This window comes from Protopterus annectens, chromosome 9.part0 (genome assembly GCF_019279795.1).
Source record: "Protopterus annectens isolate FY-2018-M chromosome 9.part0, PAN1.0, whole genome shotgun sequence".
Lineage (NCBI taxonomy): Eukaryota > Metazoa > Chordata > Ceratodontiformes > Protopteridae > Protopterus > Protopterus annectens.
In genome coordinates, this window is record NC_056743.1 from 947909598 (window position 1) to 947936987 (window position 27390).

A 27390-nucleotide genomic window follows, 5' to 3' on the forward strand; every position below is an offset into this window, starting at 1 on the left:
GAGTGATGGGGCAGAGCAGACTAGAGTGGAGTAATCATCGTATTGGACTAGAGTGGTGTGCCAGGTAGCTTTGTGGTGTTGGCTGGTGAATATGTTGAAAAGAAGGGGTCCAAGAATGGATCATTGGGGGACCTCAAGAGTGACAGGTCAGAGGGGAGAAAAGGACTTTTGCCACTTTACTGCTTGTTGCTGGTTAGTTAGATAGTTTTGAAACCATGCTAGTGTGGAGTGGCAGAGATTAAGAACAGAGAGAACAGAAAGGAGTTTGGGATGGGAAACAGTATCGAAGACCTTGAAAAGATCTAGGAATACAGTGGAGACTAGGTTACCATTGTTCTGATGTTGGTTTACTGTGCTGGTAAAGCTAATAAGGGCTGTGGTAGTACTGTGACTAGAGCGGAATCTGTGCTGGCTGTTGGTTAGCACTTTATTAGTGAGGAGATAGTGCATTATTTGGGAATGTATACATTATTTGAGGATTTTAGATAACAGGATAGAATAACAATTGGACGGTAATTAGATAGTTCTACAGAGTTACCTCTATGGTGGAGTGGTATTATATGCAAAATTTTCCACAGAGAAGGAATGCATTGTTCTAATAAACAGCAATTAATGAATGATGTTTCATACCAGGCCTGTTTTGGCATAACATAAGTGAAGTGCTTTGCATTTATTTGCACTGAATCTCCACTGTTACCTTTTTGCCCACTTATTTAGTCCTTCCAAGTCCTTTGTTAGACTCATCTTCCATCTCTGTACTGTTGCAACTAACTTTGTGTCACAAACTGTGAGGCTGACCTTGTTCTCTGTTCCCCGAAATACAGCTGAGACAAAGTCCAACACTACTCAATTAGTCACTTTCCTAATTACTGACATTGTCCCTCTTACCACATCTGTTGGTGTTTTACCTCAATCTTTGTCTGTCATCATATCTAGTAGTTTTCCTAACAGTCTGTTTCGTAGGACTGAGTCAAAGTCCTTTTCAAAGTCCAGGTATAGTCTTCTTGATTTTTACTTGCATTTCTCAATGGTCAAACTGTGGTACTGCATTTTAACCAGGATGATGTTATTGAATGAGATTATTTAAATGTTTTTGTTTTTTAATGTAAATTTTAAACCTGATGAAGCACGTTGTGTGAAAGCTGGTGAGCTAGTCGTTCGGACGTTTATACATTAAATCTGTGGAGTACCTGGAATTTTTTGAACTGTTTTTTCTGCTGAGTTTAATGCCTGCATAATGACATGTAAATGAGGCACCCCATGCAAATGAGCAACATAGAATATGCAAGAGATGACACAATATATTGTGAAGTGATTCAGAAATGTATAAACAGGCAAAGTACACATATGCATTTTGAGCATGAAAATTTGTGGTGCACATAACAAGAGGGATTCTAGAAACAGCAACAGTGGTAGTAGAATAATATGTACTACACCACCATCACAGCCATTGCCCGTAACGCTGAGCATCATGGGCATATACTTTAACAGAAAAGGGCAAACAGTTCAAGAATACATACCAGATAATGATGGACCACTTTCATGTGGAGAGGAAGACTGTAAGTGAGCTAACCGAATTGTGTTTCCCACAATCAAAATCAAGGGAGATGGACAGAAAATCCTTTACTGTGTATGTAAAGATAGGTGTAGGTTTAATAATATTAGCTAGAGGGATCCTTCTGTGATCTCCTTGGGAACACATTAAGAATATCACTGGCATCAGCCTCACGAGTCCTAAACAAGTTCTTTGATATTAGGCTACTGGAGGTAGAGGAGAATATCGGCTTCCACAGAAAACGAGAGGAGAGAAAAAGAAGTTATGTCTTACCATAACGTTCCATCTGTATTGTTGATCCTCGTTCAGTCATTACATGTGGGTATCGATTCCGACCTCGGAACCGAGCCGGCCATCTTCCAAGCTTGCGTCATCTACAAACTCTAAAGCTAAAACTCTTACCCAGAATTCCCCTTTCCCTGTTACCTCAGATTGAGTTTGCAAGTCAAAAGAAGGTAGAGGCTACCTCTGGTCAAATGACCTAATAGAACCTGATGGTAAGATCCACTAGAAGCCACAGGAGTGGGAAGGAGGAAGGGTTGTAATGACTGAACGAGGATCAACAATACAGATAGAACGTTATGGTAAGACATAACGTCTTTATCTGATATTGTTAATCTTCGTTCACTCCTTACATGTGGGACAGAGTCCCCAGCTACCTTTATTTCTGGGAGGCTCTTATGGAAGGACATTCCTGAGCACCATAGAACCAAAAGATGCTCTTCCACTGGAGGCCAAATCCAATTTGTAGTGATTGATGAAAGTATGAGGAGTAGCCCAAGTTGCAGCTGCACAAATGTCATGTAAAGAGGTTCTGGCATGGAAGGCAGCAGAAGTTGCCACTGACCTTGTAGAATGAGCCGTTATTGTAGTAGATAATGGAATATTGCGTTGTCTATAAATGAAGGTCATGCAGTTTTTCAACCATTTAGCCAATGTGATCTTAGCAACAGCACATCCTAATCTAGGTCCAGAATAGGCCAAAAATAACTGGTCTGATTTACAAGCGGACTTAATCTTGTTCAAGTAGAAGTGAATTTGTCTGTGAATATCTAGGGTATGTAGGCAATACTCTCCTTTGTTTGAATGATTGGGGAAGAAAACTGGCAATTCAGTGGTTTGACTAATGGATATTTCAGAGATCACTTTTGGCAGAAAGGAAGGATTAGTTCTCAATGACACTCTATCTCTGTGAAAAATATGGACTCTTGATGCATAAGGCTTGAAGCTCAGAGATACGTCTGGCAGAAGTAATGGCGGCCAAAAACAAGGTTTTCCATGACAAATATTTGAGGTTACAAGAAGAAGCTGGTTCAAAAGGTGGCATTGTCAAAGCTTGTAGGACTAATGACAGGTCCCATGGTTGAGTAAGTTCTCTAAAAGGGGTTTTAGATGATTCACACCTTTTATGAAAGTCTTGCATAATTTGTGTGACATAAGAGAGGAGTCTTGGACACCATCATGGAAATTAGATATTGCAGCTAAATGAACTCTAATGGTAAAGGCAGATAGACCGGATTGAAATAGGGTAGCTAGATACTCCAGTACTATTGACACTGGTGCTGAAAAAGGATCTACCTGTTTTTCTTTCAGCCAAAAGGTAAATCTTTTCCACTTGCTGAGATATGTAATTATGGTGGAAGACTTATGAGATGCAATAAGAATGTCACGTACTGGCAAAGAAAGATCATTCTGCCTGGCAATCAAGGGAATTGGAGAAACCAAGCTGTAAGCTTCAGGCTTCTCAAGTTGGGGTGAAACAGATTCTGCGGATGGGAGATCAACCCTGGGGTTGGATGGAGAATCCACGGTTGCTCTAGCAAAGGAAGGCGAACCAAATCTGACGAGGCCAAAATGGTGCTATGAGGATTACTTTGCTCTTCAACTGGCGGGCTTTCTTTAGAAACTGGGGAATGAGGGGGAGAGGTGGAAATGCATAAAGTAGACCAGAGGGCCAATCATGACTAGAGTGTCCCTGGGCAACTGTCCTGGAGAGGGAATCAGGGTGAAATAGTTGCTGCATTTGTAGTTGGTTGGGGACGCAAAGAGGTCACAGCAAGGAAGACCCCAGCGGTTGAAAATTTCCGCCGCTATCAAGGGATTCAGGGACCACTTGTGAGGTTGTAGTATACACCTGCTGAGTCTGTCTGCTATCACTTTGGAACTCCCGGGAATGTGCGTTGCTAGAAGAAAACGGTTGGTAGTCATCGCCCAATGCCATATCCTCATGGCCTCTTGACAGAGTGGGTAAGATTTGGTTCTGTCCTGTTTGTTGATGTACCAGACTACCACCATATTGTCTGATTGTATCGCAATAGTCCCAGAAGGCAGCAGGGGATGGAATGCTTGCAACACCAGAAGCACCTCCTTCAGCTCTAGAACATTTATATGCAGATGGGCCTCCATTCCGGACCAAGTACCTTGGACTGTCTGTCCCTGACATAGCCCCCACCCCCACCCCATCAGGGAGCTGTCCGTGGTCACTGTAACCTTGGGATGTTGGGGGGAGAAGGGGTGAGACCATTGTGATGGGTTGTGGGCCATCCACCAATTTAAATCCTGTTTGTACCTGTGAGTTACCCGAATCTTGGCTGAAAGAAGGCACTGAAAGGGATACCATAGGTGAGCAGTAGCCATTGTAGAAGCCTCATGTGAAACCTGGCCATGGGGACAATGGTGATGGAGGCTGCCATGGAACCCAACACTTGTAGAACAGAGTAAGCTGTGGATTTCTCCCTTGAAAGGATTGGGATCTGTTGTTGCTTTATCCTTAGAATTTCGTGCTCTGGAATGGATGCTCTGCAATTCTTTGTATTCAAGATGACCCCTATGAATTCTGTGGACTGAGAAGGGGTGAGATTGGATTTTTGCCAATTTATGGTTATGCCTAGCCTTTCTGCAGAGAGGAGAGAGTATGCCAGGGCTTCTTCCAATAGATGGCTGGTGGGGGTGGAGATGAGCCAGTCATCTAGGTGTCGAAACACGTGGAATCTTTGTAGTCGCAAGTAAGCTGTGACAACTGCCATGCACTTTGTGAACACTCTGGGGGCTGTATAGCATCCGAAGGGCAGTACTCTGAACTGGTAGTGACTGGCTCCTGCATGGAAGCAAAGGAATCTTCTTGATGGTCTGTCCACTTTTATGTGGTAGTACGCATCTTGAAGATCTATCGAGCACATCCAATCTTCTTTTTCCAAAAGCGGAAGGATAGACTGTATTGTGACCATCCGGAATTTTTGTACTTTTACAAACTTGTTCAGTACACTGAGATCCATAATTGGTCTCCAGTCCCCGGTTTTCTTTGGCACCAAAAATAGTCTTGAGTAGAATCCGGATCCTATCTGGTCTGGAGGGACTATTTGGATGACTCTTTTTCTTAGCAGTTTTGAAATCTCTAAAGCTGCTTCTTCCCTTTGACTGGGTGGAACATCGAGTAAGTTTGTTAGGAGAGCAGGACAAAGGTCGAAGGGAATATGATAACCTCTGGTTATTATCTGTTGTACCCAAGAATCGGTGGTGATGGTTAGCCAGGCAGAAGGGTACAAGGAGAAACAACCCCCAACCACTTCCGGAGGAAAGCAGTTGGGCCACCCTTCAGGAGCGCTAGTAGGATTGGCCAGGGAAAGAGTCCATGGAACCCTGGTTATGCAGATCCCCTCTGCCCTGAAAAGGGCGTCTTCTCTGTGAGTTTCCCCCTCTGTCTCTAGGGAAGAACTCGGCCTGTGTGTCATGGAAAGGACCCTGAGACTTTTTGTACCATATCTTCCCACTCTTCTGGTTTCTGGAGAAAGCCCGTTGAGAGGAGGAATAATGGACACCCATGGCAGAAAGGGTCTTACCATCCTGTTCACATCTGGCCAATGTGCTTTTAACCTTGGGTCCAAACAATGAAGAGGCTTTGATGGGAGCATTGAGAAAGGAAGCCTTGAAGGGTTCTGTGAAATTACACAAGTGTATCCAGGCGTGTCATCTCAGAACAATGCCTGAACTTACTGCTCTAGCTGCTCCTTCTGATGCGTGAGATATCAGGTGCATGGAGGAGTTAGATATTGATTCAATGGTGGCAAGCTGAGAGGCCACTTTGTCACAGACCTCATCAGACACAGCACCAGCCAAAGTTTCAGAGAGCTCAGAAATTAAATCTCTTTGAAGCCTGGTAAAGTGTGCCATATAGTTCAGGGACCTGATTGCAAAGGCCGCTGATGCAAAAGTACACTTCCCTATTCTATCCAGAGTCCAGGACTCTTTGTTGGGTGGATGGACAGTCTGGCTTTCGTCTTCTGCCAGGTCCTTTTTTGTTGCGGCTGCCACCACCAAAGCATCTACAAGAAGACCTTTGGACCAATGAGGATCAGTAGCAGGAGGGGACAAAATTTTATCTGGCCTCCGGGGAATGGCCTCAATGGTGTCAGGAGTCTTCCATGCATGCTGCACGATGAGCTGGACCAGTTCATCGACAGGTGAAGTAACCCCGGAGGTAGGGGGCTGGGCGCGAAAGGCCTGCAGGAACACAGACTCTTCAGAGGTCAGGTTAGAGGGCTGCCAGTCTCCGTTCTGTTTAAGAATTTCAAGAATATCACCAAAGGATACCTCAGAGGGTGAGCGAGGGGACCCTTCCCCATCATCAAAGTCTGTGTCTTTAGTAAGGGACTCCTCTGTGGAGTCCATGTGCTTCTTCTTGCATGAGCTCTTTTGATGAACTTCCTCAGAGGGAGAAGCTGGGGAAGACAGTGCAAAAGGGGTCTCCTGTGGGAGTATATCCTGAGGCCCTTGCGCCCGGTCTCTGCTAGGAGTGACTTGTGTACATTGCAGTCCAGAGGAGGGTGGGGAGAGTGATAGCACAGGATCGCCAACTGAAGCCAAAAGCCTTCTTCATTAGCTGGAAGGCCGGTCCACCTGAAGAGGGGTGAGTGCTCAGGGCAGGGGTCACCCTTCTCCTAAGTGGCTCAGCCTACCAAGTTGGAGTCCCTGGATGGCTGTGAGATGCCAAATTACATACGCCACAGCTGACATCCTGGGTCGTAGCAAAACTCTCCTGCCACAAAGGCAACTGCTGCTCCTTAGTGAGGTCCATAAAGGGAACCATAGAGGGGGAAGACTGTGCTATATCAAGGGGCTTCAAAGGCAATGAAGGAGGAGAATAAGTAGGGGTCCTTGGTAAAGGGTGATCACCTCCCGAGGAAGAATAGGTCCTGGGGGGGGTGGGATACCTCTGGCCAAAAGCACTTGATCCACAAGATGCAACACATCGTGTTCAGAGAGGCTTCTAGTGGATTTCATGGACATGTTTGAGGGGGAGTCAGATCTATCCAAAGATGGATCAAGCTTGATGTCCACCTTAGAGGTCTGCACTGAAAACAATGGGGCTGTAAAGGACTGAACTACTGGCTTCTGCACTGAGGAAATCATTGGTGTCGAAGTCATGGTCTGCACATCATTGGTACCAAAGTGGTTGTTGGCGGTAAGACTGGAACTGAAAAAATCAGTGCCGATAACTGAATGGTCGGTGCTGATAGGGTAGTTGGTGCTGGGTAAGTTATCGGAGCTGAAAAGGCAATGGGCGTCGAAAAATACATCGACGTCATGGCAGTCTGTATCGACTGGACAGTCGGTGTCAGTAAAGAAGTCTGAACCGAGGAGCCCCTCAGTACCGATATGGTAAAGGGCATGCTAGTTGGTGCCAAAGTCACAGATGTCTCCAATGGCCTCAGTGCCGAAGGTCTAGGTACCGAAAGCGCTGGAGCCAAAGAAGTCAAATCTGAACTGGAAAGCTTAGCTTTCTTGGGTCTCGGTTCCTGGGGGTCCCCAGCAGGGGATGAAGGAAGAGACTTGGCCTTTACATGTTCATCACTCTTTTTCTTATGGGATCTTGGAGGGGTGGAAGCCTCCGACCCAGAAATAGCCTCTGAAAAGGGAGATTTAAGTAGCCCCTTCAATATTAATTTATTTTTTCTCTCTATCAATGTCCTGTTAGGGAAATTCTTACAAATCCCGCAGGGTGGGTCAACTGTTAAATGAGACACACCCAAGCAATAGACACACAGGGAATTTGCATCTGAAGTAGGCAATTTATGGCCACAATCTATACATCTTTTAAATCCTGGACTACCTTTTTTATCTGCCATGATAGAAAGAAAGAAAGAAGGAAACCCAGAAAAAATACCAGCAATGGTACAAGAATTACCCGAAGGTAAGAAGGAAAGGGAGTTTACCAATGATGGTAAAACAAATGACCTTGCTGTAAAGGTGGAGGAAAGGAATAGAAAAGATTCAAGAAAGGATAGTCGCCAAATGCGATAGGGTAAGAGAAAACTGCCTAATAACTTTTCTGTGAGAAAAGGCTGTTTTAGAATTTAGAATGAAGAAATATATTGTACTTAACTCAAGAGATGTAGCTTGACACGACCAAATGGCGATGCAACAAATGAAATCTGAGGTAACAGGGAGAGGGAAATTCTGGGTAAGAGTTTTAGCTCAAGAGTTTGTAGCTGATGCGAGCTTGGAAGATGGCCGGCTCGGTTCCGAGGTTGGAACCGATACCCACACGTGAGGATTAACAACATCAGATCTAGAATTATGCAGGTTTCATATAGAACAGTCAACTTCTCTGAGGTTTACACACACACACACACACACACACACACACACACACACACACACACACACACACACACACACTCTCATCAAGCACCTACTATGTCCAGGGGGACTACAGTATATCATTATAAAAAGCCACTACTTTGTGAACTGTCAGGTGGTCTTTAATACCCAGGGCATTATCCCTGTGTCAGCTGGACAGTTCATATGATTCAAACATTCAACAGTTACCTAACTTATTCCAACTGTTCCTATTAGGGACTTCCTACAAGAGAATAAGTTTGGTAAGTGCACATACATGCTAGTTGTACAGCTTGGTACACACATATACCAGTAAATAAAGGAGAAATGCACATGTAATCCATTGCTTGTCATATATTGGAGGTGATACTGGATATGTCATGATGGCCTAGTACATGGCCCTCATAAAAAAAACCCACAGACCATACATTCATACATTCATTGACTGTTACTAGGCTAACAAATTGGGGGGGGGGGCTTTCTAATAGCCAAGGTTTCCCAAAAGAACAATGATGTCCTGCATTTAAACAGGACATAGAGGGCCAGACATTTATAAGCTATCTCTATCCATAAGGGACATAGGTACCAGGCCTGGTATAAACTTGTCTAAATTTTGATTAATCTGGGTAATAGACTAACTCAGCTTCACATTGATGGGAAGCCAGTTCCATAGGAGGGGTAGTCTCTGGGACACAAATCTGTCTCTTCAGCATGTTTGGTTTAAGTCACAGACAAAATTCATGTCCCTAGAACTTGTGTGTCTGGTACTGTTTGACTTATGAATATGTAGGAGATTCATAAGTGTGGGGTTTGCGGAAGCCTTTTAGGCCAGGCATAGATCACCTCTCAGCAATCTGTAGGAGGCTGAGTAAAGAGAAAGGGCTTTAAGGTGTTCTTCATAAGGCAGGTTTGTTATGCCTTGTATTCTTTTTGTAAGGAACCATTGAAGTCGTTCTGGTTGCTGCCTATGCCTGGTTAGGTACATACCAAAGAGAGCCTTGTACTCCATGATTGGTCTCATAGGGACAGAGTACAGTGGGATAATGACCGCTTTGGACCTAGAGACCATGCTCTTGCTTATAAGTTGCACAACATAGAAGAATTTCTTCACCATTGTGGCCACATGCTGGTCAAATGTAAGTCTACTGTCTATATGCATACCCAGATTCCCTGACCACTGGATTGACTTGTAGGGGTGTATTATCAACACGATAATTAGCCGGGATAGTTGATTTCCCAAACAGTACAATTATGCATTTTTTATAATTGAGTTTAAGACCATGGCTTTGACACCATTTGTTAGTCAGAGGTAGACCTTCTTGAAGATTGCTATTGTCTGCAGGGGAATTGATGATAACCCCCAGCTTGCAATCATCTGCAAATGTAGTCAGCCATAAATCTTCAGCATTTGCTTCCATTTCAAAGAAATAGATGCCAAAATGGAGCAGACCCAGTACTGAGCCCTGGGGGACTCCGCTAGTGACTGGCTTCTTGGTAGAGCTGGCGTCATCTATTTTGACCTCCTGGGTCTTATCAGTGAGCCCAGTTGGTTATCTTCTAGGTGATAAAAGGGTTTAGACCTAAATTGGTGAGCTTATCTATAATGTCTGAGTGGAGTAGTGTATCAAAAGCCTTGGCCATATTGAAGTAAGCTGCATACACAGTCTTACCTTTATCCATTGCTTTGTTAACCATCTCAAAAAAGTTCACCAGATATAATAGGAATGACCTTCCTTTAACAAAGCCAAACTGTGATGAGTCCAGCATTCATATATATCCTCATTTATCATGTCAATGGTGATTCTTTCCATAGCCTTACATATGAGGCTGGTGAGACTTATGGGCCTGTATTTACCTGGATCAGTGGTTGGGCCTCCTTTGTGCAGGGGAATGACTGTAGCCATTCTTCCTTTCCTTGGGCACAAAAACGCACTGAAGCCTCTAGCTGAAAAGTGATTTAAGTGGACCGGAGAGGTCATGTTTCATGCCATTTGTTAAACATCACAGGAAGTTTTCAGGGCCCATTGATGCAGTGTTTTGGCCTTGGAAAGTACATTAATGACCTGTTCTCTAGTAATGGTTGGGGGTGTTGTGTTATGTGGTATTTCCTTTAGACTATCGGGGGGGGACTTGGGAGAAATTTGATCCAAACCTGTTAGCTAAAAGGTTGGAGATGGCCTCTGGTTCACTGTGGGTGATGCCATTTACAATAAGTTCTGCACATTGTTGCATATTTCCCTGAGGTTATGGACATAGATGTAGAAAGCTTTGTGGTTGTCCTTTGCCTGAGAAGCTATTTTTTCTTCCAATTGAGCCTCTGAAATATTAATTAACCCCCTTAGCTGCCTGTTTGGAGTGGTCAGAGGGGTTTTAGTATGTATGGATTTGTTCCTCCTATGCTTGTCCAAGATTTTTTTACTTTTGTTGTACAACCAGTTGATATTGTGATTCCACCAGGGTCGCTTGCCGTTAGAGTTGGTCTTATTCTTAATATGAGTGGTCACAGCTTGCTCTATGCAGCTATCAATATGGCTGTACAGGGATTTTGTAAATAGCTCAGTGTACTCTATGGTGTTTGCTGGGTTTGGAGGTGCTTGGAGTTTAGACAAGGTATTGTTTAGTAGAGAGACGCTATCCTTGGAATAGTTCCTAAAGGTTTTTCACTTTATTGGATTCCCATATTTAAATTTATTTCAAGTAATACTGCCTTCTGATCAGATCTGATGAGCAAAGATTTTACATTGGGTAAGGAACATTGCCTGCCCTTCCCATGTTCATGAGCACAAGGTCAAGGATATTTGTACCCCTGGTAGGAAAATGGACCAACTTTTTTCCAGGATGTTGGTATTAACAAAGTATAGGATTCACTTGGCTTGTGCATTAGAAGTAGTGTAGGATGCCCAATCTATAGAGGGGTAGTTGAGATCCCCCATGAATATCATATTGGATTGAATGGTGAGGAACTCTAGTACATTGAGGTAGGTAATATTGGGTCCCTAGGACATGAAAGTGGGACCTATATGTTTCAAGGATGTGGTATGATACCCTGTTTATGGGGACTTGCACATGCATGAGTTCCAATGGTTCATACAATTTAGCTGATCTGGATGTGAAATTAGTCTTAATATAGACTGACACTCCTCCACATTTAGTTCCCTCCTGTGCAGCAGCTGGTTTAAAGGTATGAAAACCATTATAATCATGCAAGAGATATCTTTTTACTCACCATATGCTGAAATATAAGGTATGGTGGAGCATGTGTTTGGATAACTGAAGGGACAGTTATGATGTCTAGACACCTCAGGAGGGACACTGCAAAGCGGTTCAGACATTTGCAGTAACACCTTTGTTAGGTCTTCCATATTATACATCAAAGCACAGCACTATGCAAACAGCAGTTGAACAGCTTGGCAGGGCCTTCTGTACCAACCATAGCTGCAGAAGCAGAAGGGCATGGAGGAGAGTCACGTGAGGAACTTGCAGTAGTAGTACCACAGCTAGGGCAGAGGCTGGGGAATACATTGCAGAACTGCAAAAACACAACTTCTGATCTACACTTATAGGTAGTTACATGGACACATTAGAATAAAATGATGCATTCTTTGGCACAACCATGCTACTTGGAATGGTACATGGACTGGCCATACTGTACATCATACATCATCATATCCATCCAGATTAGTGGGTGGTAGGCAAAACACCAGCAACATCAGTTGCAGAGGTGGAGTAGGAGATAATGACAGGTGGCTGCAACATTATAATATGGGTTAGGGTTATGGGAGAGTATATGGTAGCTATATATTCTTTGTAGCTGTTGGGAGTTAGGGATCACATTTTCCAGTGGTGGGAGATGAACTGCTGTGGCATAAACAATGGCAATGTCCACTGTGTCAGCATGCAGGGCTGGAGCATGATGCAGTCCTTAGCATGAAAGGGTAGAAGTATGAGACTATGGATGTGACCCAGACAGGACATCATATGTGCTGTGCCTGGTCAGCATTGCCGCCCATGACTTTTATAAGGCACAGGAATAATTGTAATAGGACATGCAGCCACAGGCAATGTGGAACATACAGTATTACTGAACCATATCTGAGCAGTATACTCATGCATATGGCACATGTATGCCCACAGCACCACAGTGCAGCACTATGTTCATGTAGCAGTGCCACTGTGCAGTGTTATAACCCCGACTTAACACCACAGAACAGTGCTTCATTGCATGACATTCAGTAGCACATATGTGCCAGTGCAGACAGAACTACAACTCCACTTCTTGCATTGTTCTCAACAAATGACCATGGCTACTTCAGGCCCTGCAGAATGCAGGTTTCCAGTATATTATACAAGGTAAGCAGTATTTTCCTGTTGTTCCTGCAAAGGAACTTTTTGGAGAACTTGCTGGATGAGTAGAAAGGCATAATGTGGAAGGGGATGCCTGGCATGGGATAGTGACTGATGCTACTTTTGTCATCCATTCTACTAAACAGTGCAAGCTTTGATACAGTGATGTGAAACTCAGTGACCTCAACTTGCTCTGCCAGTGACAGTAAGTGATTCAAGAGATGGAACCTGAAATGAACTGTAAGCATTTTTCATACACTACTGTTTTGTACTGTTTTAACTTGTTTAGAATTACACACTTTGTTTTTCAGTGACAGAAAAGCAACAGCCAGTTGTTATAGGGTACCTCACTGAGGTGTACATGGCATCTGTGTCAATCCAACATACAACTGTAATTGTGTTTTCAGCATGTGTACATAACCATTTTTCCCCATTGTGGCATCCTTCTGCAGGTCCAGTTGTGGAGAAAGATGGGGGGGAGGTGAGGTTGCAGTCATTCCAGGTAGTGCCTGCCAATACATCTGGTGCTGGGTGACCAGTGTCCACCTGATCTGCTGGATGTGACATGGAGAAGTGACTGTTGGCCTCCATGTCAAGTTCTTAGGATGTGGAGTAAAGACTGCTCTTCTAAAACTAAACTGGAGTGAAATCATTCTAATCACCTTTATTTCATTGTGGAGGCTGGCACCTGTTGAGATGTACTATCAGATGGATGACTGTCTCTGGAATGTGGAGCACCTTCTGATGTGACTTGTGGAGTTGTGTGACTGGGAGGCTCCACTCATCTGGGAATTGGAGGAGCAACTGCTCCAACACATCGGACACTCAAATGAGAGATTCCTGGTTTTATTATCCTAGTCCTAAATAGACAATAATGGTGTCACTGTCAGAATATTCCAAACTATTATAAACACACCAAAAAGTTTATTATAAAGCTTTCGGGTCTCACACCCTTCATCAGTACCTTATCCTAGTCCTTACATCCAACCCTATCTCCTTTTTCATATGTCCTCTCCTTTATGCATACCTCGCCATTCTTTCTTTATTAACCAATCCTCCCCATCACCCCTTGGTCACCCTTAGGATGTCTTTGTCCATTCAATGTCCTTCACGTGTTTTGTGTGAGCTCCATCCTTTAGGTCTGTTTGCTACTAAAATATGTCCTTTTCCCTCTGTCCTATCAAATTAACACTATCTTCTCCACTTAGTCTTCTTTTATACATCTTCCAAAAGGGGGTCTATCCATACAAATAAAATTACCCTTCCTCTCCTCTTGCACATTTACCTCTACTTGCAGTTTTCACATTTCCTCCTTTTCTATCAACCCAATTTCCTTCACATTTACATAATGAAATGGGCTGGGATTTTGCTATGCACACTCACATAAATCTATATGGTGGCTTCTATACTTTTCATTTGATGGACAAATATGAAATAAAGCTACATAGTGCTACACACAGGAGCACAGATTGTCTTTGGTGTGTTAGCCTACCTTAGCTGTAATGCCCATCCCACAGGACACGTACACCACTGTAGTGCTTTTCCTTCTATGGAGCATCCTTATACTGTTTGTTCCATTATCGCTACACTTTACGCAACCCTCTGCCCAGCATGCTGGCACTATTCAAAGCCTTACTTATATCTGAATAGTGCTCAGTTATTTTGGGCAGCAATGTCTGTGAAAATTAGCGCTGCTCAAATGTGCAGCACTTGCCTGTGAATATCAGTAAGTAGTGTTTTTTCTGATTATCTTAATGTGTGGTCTGATTATATATCATTAGTTTTTTACCAGACTTGTTTTCAAAATTTCTTTTGGCCATGAATGCCACTAGCAACACACACACACATATATATATATATATATATATATATATATATATATATATATATATGGGTCCCCTTCACATGGTCGACATTTCAGAATGTCGAAGACCATATGGCCAAGACTATATGATTGACACTCGAAATGTCGACCCATGTGGAACTGGCATCTCAGTACAGAGAGGAATGAAAAGATTTCTATCTTCCGCACAGTAGTGCGATATCAGAGTTGGTATATTTAAGTTTCGGGAGTGCAGTGGGGTGTAGCCACCCTGCTAGCAGCGTGAAGGTAAGTTTTTGTTGTGTTTTTTTTTTTTTTATTCCATGGTCGAAATTTCGAATGTTGATCCTATGGCCTCGGCCATATGGTCTTCGACATTCTGAAATGTCGACCATGTGAATTAGATCCATGTATATATATATATATATATATATATATACATATATGTGTGTGTGTATAGTCAAAGACACACCTTAAAACCAGTATCCTCCTCACTGAACTAGGTGATAACTGCACCAATTTGTCTTTGTTCACCTTGTCTGAAAAGAATGTCAAACCTGTATGAGTGCAACAATATCATTTTACACTCTGAGACTAGTTTATTTCCTGTCACAACTTGTCACTTTCAACATCCCATATACTAAAGCTGCATATTGTACCATAAGTGTGTATGTGAACCACACAAACTATATGTTTAGCATGTGTGTGTGTGTGTGTGTGTGTGTGTGTGTGTGTGTGTGTGTGTGTGTGTGTGTGTGTGTGTGTGTGTGTGTGTGTGTGTGTGTATGTGTGTGTGTGTGTGTGTGTGTGTGTGTGTGTGTGTGTGTGTGTGTGTGTGTGTGTGTGTGTGTGTGTCTGTGAGTGTGTGTGTGTGTGTGTGTGTGTGTGTGTGTGTGTGTGTGTGTGTGTGTGTGTGTATGTATGTGTGTGTGTGTGTATGTGTGTGTGTGTGTGTGTGTGTGTGTGTGTGTGTGTGTGTGTGTGTGTGTGTGTGTGTGTGTGTGTGTGTGTGTGTGTGTCAGTATGTGTGTGTGTGTGTGTGTGTGTGTGAGTATGTGTGTGTGTGTGTGTGTGTGTGTGTGTGTGTGTGTGTGTGTGTGTGTGTGTGTGTGTGTGTGTGTGTGTGAGAGTGTGTGAGTGTGTGTTGCGAGTGTGTGTGTGTGTGTGTTTGCATACATAGGTGATCACATGCACATTTGAAATATGAGTGCACATGGCCAATTTTTCTTGATCTGCAAGCACAAAAATATAAAGAAAAGAAAATTTGTAGCCTTAGTAGGTTATTCTTTGTGATAACAAAAACAGTCCCTTCTCTTAAAATTTAGGATGACCAAACATTTATACACTGAGAAATAAAACATTTCCTATGGTGCCCCTTATTGACATCAATGCTCATCTAAGGATTATATAAGCAGAAGGAATATCTATGCTGTTATTATAATATATTTCAGAAAAAAATAATTTAAAAAACAGATTTAAAATAAAAAAAAATGTTGAGCAGTATTACTGTCTGTTCTGACAGGTACTGGAAGTCAGCAGGTTTTCCTAGGAGCTTCAGAAAACATTTTACCTTTGGAGTAGGGAAATATTATGCCTTTCCCAGGCCATCCAGTATTCCTCAGTATCATATTCCTCAGTGTCACTGATTGGCACTCTCATGTGTTGTTGCTTGCATGAATGTAATGCTTGTTTTGGTGTCTGGTGTCCTAACCAGCTTCCCGATTCTTACTATTTACTCAGACAGGCAAGTGTATTTGTATATAGCATGACTATATTACACTGTCTCTTTTACTATCACTGTTTATCATTATTTTCCCAGTTGCACTCCATCTTTGTTGTCAAGAATATATTAATTTTTATCATTTGTTTTTCTGTTTCCTAGATTACTTTCTATATCTTAGTATGACAGTGTTTTCCCCTAAAATGTGGTTGTTTCAGTGATGTTTTGCAATGTGTTTTTCACTGTATTTGAATGCAGATAATAATATGGTGCTGTTCCTTCCAAATGTGGTGTCTAGTGAAACAAGTTTTTGTAACGACTGTTATGCTCTTCACTAATTTTGAATACCATAAATTCCGACACGCTGTTTGATCATTAAAGTAGATCATGGTGAATTCCTTAAGTGTTTGTGTGTGTGTGTGTGTGTGTGTGTGTGTGTGTGTGTGTGTGTGTGTGTGTGTGTGTGTGTGTGTGTGTGTGTGTGTGTGTGTGTGTGTGTGTGTGTGTGTGTGTGTGTGTGTGTGTGTGTGTGTGTGTGTGTGTTTACATCTAGCTATGCATAGACATTTTTCTTTGGGAAGTCAGCAGTCTTGGCTAATTACCAAATTGATAATACACTCCTAAGATTTGACCCAGGGGTTAGGGATCTGGGTACACACATTCTAGCTTACCTTCGACCACCATGCGGCCACAGTGGTGAGGAAATCCTTTTATGTTGTGCAACTTATAAGTAAGGGCATGACATCTAGGTCCAAAAAGGTTATTATCCCACTGTACTCTGCCCTTATTAGACCAATCATAGAGTACTATGCTCCCTTCGGTATGTACCTGACCAGGCATATGCAACAACTTGAGTGACTTCAGAGGTTCTTTACAAAAAGTAATTGAGTACAATGCCCCTTTTGGGATGTAGCTTACCAGACACCTGCAGCAACTGGAAAGACCCCAAAAGTACCTCACCAAGAGGATCAAAGGGCTCAAACAGATGCCATATGCTGCCTGGTTAAAGAAACTCCAGCTCTACTCAGTGGCATACCACCTGTTCAGGGGCAATTTGTGCCTGACGTATAAAGTCATGTCCAACCCGGAATTAATGGACATGCTACACCTCAGAAAATCCAAATCCTATTGAGCTACGCGCTCGAGAGACTTGAACCTCAGCACTGAAATAAATAGGACATGCTGGAGGGACAGATTCATAACCCAGAGGCTCCCTTCACTCTGGAATAAAATCCCAGTCCAGGTTAGGCAGAGTCCCTCATTGACTCTCTTCAAGAGGAATCTTGATGAGTGGATGGGAGATCGTAGGTTTAACCTGGGTATCACTTCTGTGTCACTGTTAGACAGAGGCACAGTATACTAACCTCGAAAAAGGACATAGCAAAATTAATTTAAAATGGGTGGCGAAAGCCAAACACATTCTGGCTAGCCTTATAAATGCCCTAGGGCAGATAGCCTAGTATGAACCTATGAACCTATAAGAATACAAGGTGTAGCAATCCTACATTATGCAGAATACATTATAGCCCTTTCTCTCTACTCCTTCTCCTACAGATCGCGGAGGGTGATCTATGCCTGACTTACAAGGCTTCCACAAACCCCACACTTACAAATCTCCTGGATATTCATAAGTCAAACAGTACCAGAAATACAAGGTCTAGGGACCTGAGTTTTTTCTATGACTTAAACAGAATATGCTGGAAAGACATTCATGTATCCCAGAAAATGCCCCTCATACAGAACAGGCTTCATGTCCAAGTGAAGCTGAGTTTGTCTTTTATCCAGTTCAAGTGCAACCTAGACCACTGGATGGGTAACAGAAAATTTACACCAGCCTTTATGGAGCAAGGTATCTTATAAATGCTGTCCCTTAATGTCCTGTTTGGAAAGGCTCCCTGGGTTGTTGGCCTAGTAACAGTCTATGAATCTGTGAATTAGAGTTATATACAACTTTGTATTCAGAAAATGCATGTTAATACAAAATCAGTTGCTCTATTAATTTGTATTTATTTTATTCATTTCTGGTTTGTTGACTAGGTTAGTCCCACTAGTCTACTGGCTAGTGACTTCTTTTCAGGGGAGGCTTTTTAAGTGAATCAGAGTAATAATTAAAAATGGTCCTTGATTCAGATTTTTTTTTACCCCAATTATTTTTGGAACTATCCAGAATTTGAACTTTTAAGCAAAGAAATTTGTCAGGTATGTTACAGTCTGTTTAACTGTGCTAAATGCTTTACTGCTTTCAAAGCAGTAAACACTCCATGCTCCTACACGTCCTTCTTTTTTCTTTTTTTGTGAATTGTTCCGTATAACTTGCAGAACATGGAACAGATAAAAATCCATGCACTACAAAGAATTATGATTGTGTCTCTGATCATAACTGGCTTATTTTGTGTTCTCAAAACGGATGCTAAGATTCACTTCGACAGCAAAGGGCATGTGTATCTAAAATACATAACAAGCCAATTGTGGTCAGATAGCCAGTCATAATGATCTGTTATTCTCTGTCAACTGGGACTTGTGCATGGGACAATATGCTTGTGCTGGGTTAGATTCCTGTATGCAACCATGTTGCTATGCCAACTGACTTCTTTGTTAACAACAGTACACTACTTTTCCTTGTCAGTAGATTTTATGGACTTGTGTTATTGAATCATGTCTACTTGATACGATAACATACTGTACAGACAGTACTGTGTTTGGTTTGGAACTTTGTGATGGTCCATACCTGCTTTAGCATGTTTGTTTTGGATCATGTTTAGAATATACCTATATTGGAGAGATTATTTTGAATTCCTTATGTCCTACTTGCATTGTTGAAATAAAGATTTTATGACTTTAGTGGTTAGTTGAGAGATGATTCCTACATATAGTTGCACTTCCATTTAGTCTGCAGATCAATGGTGACTTTCTCTTTGGCACTTCATAGGTAAATACTCATACACACACACACACACACACACACACACACACACACACACACACACACACCTACAAACCACAGCCAGCTTATGTTAACTATACTTCAGACACTCAAACATAGATTGTCTCAGTACATACTGGATCCCATGACCAAGGGACAGTGTTGCCTCCTACGTGAAGCCTAAAGCTGGAGAAGTTCCATTGTGGGAATAAATTCTCACGCTGAATTAGAAAGATGTTGCAATGGGCATGCTATATTGGCTGTAATGGCCATCTTTCAACATTTGCATAGCTATCCTGTATAGAAAGGAATGTGTCCCTATGCCATAGTATATAGTCTGAGGGATTTTTATGAATATCAGATGGCATGCTGTGTGCTTTTCAGTGCGTATTCTGCTACACAGTTGCATACATTGTTTTTGACCAGTGCCTTCTATGTATTGGTTCTTAAATTGCTTTTAGATTTTAAGAGTCCTGACATGTAGTAATCGAGAAATGATTTAAAAGTTCTGTGTTTGAGAGAGGATAAGGAGTATATATCCAAATATTTAAAAATGTCATGGTGTAACAATTTATACACTACAGTCAGGTTTTGGTAAATTGTGTTTGAACATTTTTAGTCTTAGAAATATATGATTCTGGTTCTGCACATTAGTCCTATACTCCAACATGGTCCTCATTAAAAATGTTATGGTATTTCGGTTATGCTGAATGAAAATCAAAAGAAATCCAAAAATCTTTGTAGCATGTGCATACAGCAGGCCAGAATGATTATCAAAGCTGTAACACACTCTTTACATATTAACTAACTACTTTAAAGCCCATTGATGGTATCAGGTTTAAATTTCAAGAGTCATAAATGCTTGACTCAGAATACCAAAACTGAATTAGTGAAAATGGGAAATTAGTTAAATTCAAAATAATGCTATCTCAGAGTTGTATTCCTTTTGCTATGAAGCACGGTGATGTCAGAGTTAGTGTATTTAAGCAGCATAGATGTGAATGGTGCAACCCCCCCCCCAAATTGTCCTGTAAAAATATTTTTTAGTTTTACTGTTTTTACTTTTTTCATAATTCAGGGACTCCCAGTATAGGTCTTAGAATTACATCAGAGAACCATTCTTTGATATTCTCAAAAATGTACTTAAAAATTAGTTGGACTTCTACACAATCTGATTTTTTTTCTATTTATAAGTTTATTTTCTTTTCGCTACTTGAACTAAGAGTTCAGAGTAATTTGTACTTTGAAGTATTCTTCACAAAAGATACAAAAGCTAGTTTCTAAATTATATTTATATTTTACACACCAGATTTTCTACTAACTCAAAATTACTTTATAAATCTTAAACAAAAGTTGTTCCTGCAAAGCTCAGAGTACACTTTGATTTGTAATCTCCCTCGATCCATTTTCACAAAGAAGACTAACTTTTTTGTGTCAGTTAATCAGTTTTGCTCATCTCACTACAGTGGGATTCAGCTTCATCTTATGTAGTCTCCCTGCCAATGTCTTATTTTCTGCAGACTCACGTTTTTTACTATAATGAGTGAACTGGTTCATTATGCACAAACAGCTTGTGTATCTTTCAGAAAATTAAACCATATAGTTATGTGGAAAATAAAAAAAAAAAACATTGAGTGGTATCTTGGTCACATATTTGCAAAATATGACAGAAAACCAGCAGGTCTCAATTTCAAATACCTTATTGCATGAGGGATCATTCACTGTGCACCTTAACGGCTGAAAGCTACTGTTTTAGAAGCAATAAGACCATGCCTTGACTGTCTCTACATTATCCAAACCTGACTCATACACATCTTATTTTTGACTCAATCAGAGAGGACGTCATGTACTCCTACGACCAGCTCAAGTAAAACAGCAGGAAGACCGGGGTGCATGATTTTCTGTCTTCCTAGCAGACTGCTGACTGAGAATGTAGTAACCTGTAAACATGTGTGCAGCTGTAGGATTAAATATGAACAATGTTCTTTGTTTCTCTTTTAGGTTTGGGATACTTAATTAACAATGAAGATACTTTTTGCTTTATCAATAATATTGATAAGCACTGCAGAAGATGGGTTTGCAAGACCAAAAAATTTGATTCGCTCACGTCGCACTGTCAGCCCTGGGTTACATTCACATGGTATCAGAGATTTTTATGGGCATTACTGCCAGCAAAGACAAACCTGCTGCCCAGGTCGTGATGACTCTTGTACAGTGCGATACTTGGATACTGTCTGCTACTGTGACCTCTTCTGTAACCGGACCATCTCAGACTGTTGTCCTGATTTCTGGAACTTCTGTCTGGGGACACCTCCTCCACCATCTTTATTCCAAGGTAAACAAAAAAAACTGTGGTTACCTTCCTGTACTTTATTGCAGAAAACCTTTTTGGAGACTTCTGATGAAATGAAGCATATTGTTTTATAGTCTGCATGATGGGGAAAGAGTACAGTATTGAAGGGAAGCAAATGATGCAGCTTGATTAGGTATAAAAGGTAATAAAGCTTTAGATCAACATTAATTGTTACAAAATACTCGCATATGCATTATTTAGGTTTTCTGAACAAAATCAAATGCCTTCTAGGAAGGAAGAATTTCCTTTCCTCAGTAGGTGCAGTGACCTTGGAATACTTAAAATTTCAAGATAGACACATTCCCCTGCTAGAGAATGTGAATGTTTTCACTCAAAGAAAAAAAAAAAAGCGTGTGTTGCAATTTCAGGTCAGATACCATTTACTGGTCACTAGTATGTATGAAGTAGCTTTCAAAATGCTGTATTTGTCTTATTGACCTACAACAAAGTATAAAATCATATTGTCCCTCATGAAAGAACTTTTAAAGTACATTTGATAAATTATTACTTCAAACATAGGTACACATATAATAATAGGAAAGAAAACATATAGTATTAACTTTTTTTTCATGTACATACATTACCCAATACATATATGCTTTCTTTCTTTATAAAAACTGTTATTCAGTGCAACACTGCATAACCTGTTCACTTCCAGCCTACCCTTACACCTCACTCTTGAACATTGTTCTGCATGCATTGTTCCCACAAATTGCATGTATTACTATGTAAGTTATTCCTTTACTAAAGATCCCACTTCCATTTCTTTTATGTCTTTTATAATATTCAATACTTCAAATACATTTTCTTGTAATTGCTTTTTTTTGGCAGCCAATAAAATAAAACTAAATAAACCCTAACATTGTCTAGGCAATTCATATCTTGTGTCCCACCAAACAAATGAGCCATTTCCTTAATTACGGCCATTTGCTCTTCTAATATTTCTGATGCTTCTACTAAGAAACTTAAACTTCCTAGAAGCTGATGAACCAAAAGAATGAAATAAAAAATGGCTGAAACACAGAAAAAACAAAAACAAAAAAAAAGTGTTTTTGCAGGGGAACATGTACCATTGCATCTCCAATGTGGAGGGATGTCCCCATACCCTCAAAGTTATATATACAAACTGTACGATCACATCAAGTTGAAGACATAAATCTCAGTAAAAAAATTAATCTTGTCAATCCAGTTTGTATACCTGCATTGAATTCCTATGGGAAACAGAGTTCAGTATTATTTTCACCTTGAGCATTTGTAGGGAAGGCATATCTGACAGAGTATTCTGTAGGGAATGTTTAAAATCTGCCAACTCATTACACTCCAAAAATACATGTTCCCAGTTACTTGTTTCTTCCCCATCACATCTGTGATATTTGCTAACTATATAAGGAAAAAATATTTAAAGTCGGTTTGGGGTATAAAATACCTGTGCAAGCACTTCCAGGCAAAAATCCTAAACCTTCTGGACCATGTTGCATACTTGGAAGCCATATATATATATATATATATATATATATATATATATATATATATATATATATATATATATATCTTCCCATTGTTCTCTTGAAAATTACTTTTCAGCTGTCTGTTCCCAGTCCTTTCTAACCTCCTCTGATTGATTCTTATAGTTGGCATGAAATATTTTGTATGCCCTGCTAATGACCCCGTTTATAACAGTGGCTTATGATCTAGATTTGACTAAAATCTCTACCACAACAGGTCTTTCATATAAGACTCGTGAAAAACTTTAATTACTTATTTATACTTTTGAAATATAAAATGTTAGATGACATCAGGTTTTGTCCATACTTTGCATGTGTAAGTGCTAATAAGCATTTCACCAGAGCTCTCTTTGCATAGCTTTTGAATCAGATGTGCCAAACTTTCAAAATGGTGCATTTGGAGACAGGTTGAACAGTTTGTCATTCCCCAAATTAGACTGTCCATCAGTTCAAGTCAAAATCAAAGCTGCTCCATTTTTCAAATCATCGAACCAGTTAAGTCAATGAAACAAGTAAACAGCAGTCAATAACCTCCCTCTTTTACACAAGCAGATACTCAGTCAGACAAACACACAAGGATGCCGATGGCAGAATTATTAATGTATAGATTAGTGGTCATTGTAAGGAACCACCCAATCATTCCTCTCAACCTCTTAGTCCAAAAAATCTGGACAAAGCCTAAAATAATGAGGGCATAAAGGCCCAAAGACAAGGACAGATTTTAAATATTACTCTTATAAACCTAAAAAGTGGCTAGAATAATAGAATTTGTGTTAGCATGCATTTTCTGAAGGATATGAATTCTGAAACTCAAATGTATGCCATTATTTAGTGACTTCAATCATCAGTGGTTTGTTAGAAAGCCACAAATTTTATGAGAAATAGACCAAAAATATGAGTCAAAAATCTGGACATTCTTTGAAAATCTGGACAGTTGAGAGGTAATCACCCAAGATATAGAGATTAGTGGTCAGTTTAACCCAACCCAAACTTCTTCCAAAAGAGAAAAAAAAGCTAGAGCATAGTGATGGCAGTATTCAGATGATCTGTCTGAAAGGCATACAATCACGTGCCCAGAAATAAAAGAATCAATGGAATAGTAGCTAAAATACCTTCACAGTTCTTAACAGTACTTCAAAGGATGTAATGTGACTCTGATGTCCAGTTTTAAAGCAAAGCTTGACTAAATTATTCCTCATGGCAAATACCAATGAATTTAAATTTAATGAGCTTTCAATAAACATGAGAACAGCAGTCAGAGTCTATACAGATATTCATATTCCATAAATTGCATCTGATCATAACTGACAGACTAATAATTATAAAAAATATAACCATGAGTTCTAGTACTGTAATCAAGAATCGCTTCATCATGGTCAAAAACAAATTTAAGCCAAGAGCTTTCCCAAGAGTTAAATGTTTTACAAGATATAAAGACCCTGGATCCTTTGCTCCATGATTTCTATGGGGCAAAACAATTCTTCCATGTCTTATTCTGCCATTTTTAGTGTTTAGACAACAAAAAAGAGAAAGCATGTGATTAGTTATGTAAGTCATGACTTTAAAGAGCAATTGAGCAGCAGCTCAGTGTGCAGAAATGGGTCTGAGTAAAGACATATTAAATAATTTAGGCAATTATAATCACTATCTCAAAATATGCAAAAGATTTGTAAATTAGATAAAGTATGGCACTGAGCAATAAATTAAAGGAATGAAATTATCAGATGCCTAGCTATTAAGTGGCTAGATGATTTTACAACTAACATTCATTCTAACATATTTTTAGAACCACTTGCATGCCACTTTCAGTAGTTATTACACTTTCCCAGCACACAAAACTTAAAATCTGAAACATTGTTTTATGTAGGCTATATTTTGGTAGTGAGTGGTATGGCTGAGATCTACAATTCCACATTTCAAAAATGTGTTTACATTCTTTATTTTTCATAGCCATGCAGTTCACCCTAAACTGTCTGTCTTCTTCCTTTCTTGGCAGGTGTACATTACCCCAAAATTCCTTCCCATTAGTGGGGTGCTTAACAATTACATTAATAACTGCCTTTACTAGCTTGGAAGTATATTCATTTTTTACTAATTTCATGTCTTTACAGTGTGATGGGATGGTAGTTGTGCTCATTATGAAATAGTATGTGTTTGTCTTCAGATCTTTGCATGCTCAGGGTTGAACCTAAAAATGGCCCACTTAGATCAGTGCTCTCCTCTGGTGGAAAAAGCAAATAAAATAAAAAAAATAGTAAATACTCTGTCATCATTACAATTCTGAATTCCCCCAAATCTTTCTGAATTTTTACTTTTACCATCTGTACATTTGCCCTATGTTCCACCAAGTCTTACAATAATGAAAAAAAAAAACCTCAAATCATTTTATTTGTTGCACAAGACTTTATTTGAAAACACATTTGCTATTGTTGGTTAACACCTGATCCTTCTTAATGTGTGTGATTGTGTGTGCTAACAATGTGAACATTCCAGGAAATGTGCCCTTTATATGGGGAAGCTGTTTCACTGGAATGATTTTAAAAGAAAGAAAGAAGCCCATACTCAACACTGTTGGTTATCCAGTGGGACAAACTCTATCTTTATCTATTGTAAGAAGTAAATGAAATATCCCTTCCTCCCTTAATGAAGCATACACATTTATAACATCTTGCTAGGAAGGAATTCCATTTCCATACATGGGACAGTAAGAGTATTTGGTTATACGCAAGCACCAAATTATGTTTCTGTATTTGATATTCAGCCATATTATGCAAAACCGTGTGACACTTTCTATGTAATGTGCTTTGTTTACGATCACTACTTTCCATCCTTAACATTGCACGCTAACTGGTTAACTTAAATTATAACTTAAATTATATTATTTAGGCTATAACAAAAATTTCCACCAGCAGTGTGAATGACAGAGGTACAACATTTTGAAAACCTTAGTGAATTATTTCATATTGTGTAGCGTAAAATTAATAGAAAGTGTTTGAATTCTTTGACCTGAGTACAAGGAGTAGAAGTTAGCCCATTCAGAATCTGCAAATGACATGTTTGTAAAATTATTATAGGCATGTTCATCAAACAAACAACGCAAATATTCACAGATAGGTTCATTAACCTATCGTCAGGAGTTATAACAGTATTCGTTTCATGATTAGTGCGTGTAGATAAATATTCATGAGGTCTTGCGTACTTATGAAAGAGGAAAAGAGCACTGAGCATGTCCACCAAGCTGGGTAGATGACGTGAACAAAAGTTAAACTTTTTAAGACAATGCCAAATATATCTTCAGTGAAATCTATGGAAGGTCACAAACAAATGTTTCTTCAAGTTTTATTGACATTTTCTTCCAGACATCCCCCCATCATCCTCCTTCTTGTGTGTGAATTTGAATGAGAAAAATCAGTTATATCTGCTCCAGAGCCCTTTAATGGAGAGGGCCCATGTCAGCAACAAAACAGAACAATGACACACTTCTAATGCTTTTACCTTACATCTATGAAAGTCAAGAGCTTTTACTCCCTTTTTCTTTTATCTTATAACAAAGTAAAATTTACCACACCTAACTTTGTAGTTTTAGTGCTAGATACTTAATCGTGTCAGCCAGTTCTGTATTGGTACTATCAGAGTGCTCAAATTTACTTCTTGGAGATTTGTATTCCAGAAAAGACTAACTCTGGACATAAAGGGACAGATTGGAGGTGAAATCTGGGGATTTATGAAAATATTTTTTTATAAGCAGTAGGGTTATGAGTATACAGCTGAGTCAAGTTGTCTGTTTATGGAATAGGTTGTCAATGGTACACTGTCTCCACACAAGGTTAATGAAGTATGATGGAGAGGAGCAGATGAAGTATAATCCTTAAAGGTCCCCAGTGTCCGTGGATCTGAAGGAGGCGCTGATCAAGATCTGATGGAGGCTCTGATCTAGATCTGTCGCAGGCTATAATCTGTTACAATGTGCATTTGTTCTTTCATTCATTCTGTGATAACCACATTATCCATTTTGCAGTGGCAGGTGAGCTTAAACCTGCTTTACACTCAATGCACTTAAAACAGACAAACTAATCCTGGAGAGTGTAGCAGTCTATCAGAGTATACACACAAAGACACACTCAAGCATGGATTCTATTTGTGAGGTATTTCTGTGGCCTTTTGGGTTGATGCAGATGTTTGGAGAGGTACATACCAAACCGGGTCAAATGTGAAGTTGTTATCAACCTGAGTACTCAGATCTCTCACTACAGTTTGTGTGCTTAGAGGGTTGCCATTGATGTGGTAATCAGTAGGGGCTGTGTTTTTGGCAAAAGGTATGATAAAACATGTTTTTTGCATTTAGCTTGAGGCCATGAGTTTGGCACCAGTCATTAGTTGCTGTGAGACCCTCTTGCAGTATGCTAACATCATTTGGGGAGTCAGTGACACCACCCAACTTAGTCTTCTGCAAACATGGTCAGCCACAGGCCTTTTGTCTTTGCCTTGACCTCTGAGAAGTATATGCCAAACAAAAGAGATCCCAAGACAGATCCCTGGGGAACTCCACT

The 27390-nt window shown here is 40.3% G+C and overlaps 1 protein-coding gene across 1 annotated transcript in view; it reads left to right on the forward strand.

The window, feature by feature from the left end:
- TINAGL1 (tubulointerstitial nephritis antigen like 1) overlaps positions 1–27390 on the forward strand; it is a 527427-nt gene that overhangs the window by 13266 nt on the left and 486771 nt on the right. Inside the window, exon 2 of the mRNA XM_044083684.1 lies at positions 20984–21317. Within this exon, the coding sequence (XP_043939619.1) occupies positions 21005–21317 (313 nt within the window). The 5' untranslated portion in view covers positions 20984–21004. The remainder of the gene's footprint in view (positions 1–20983; positions 21318–27390) is intronic.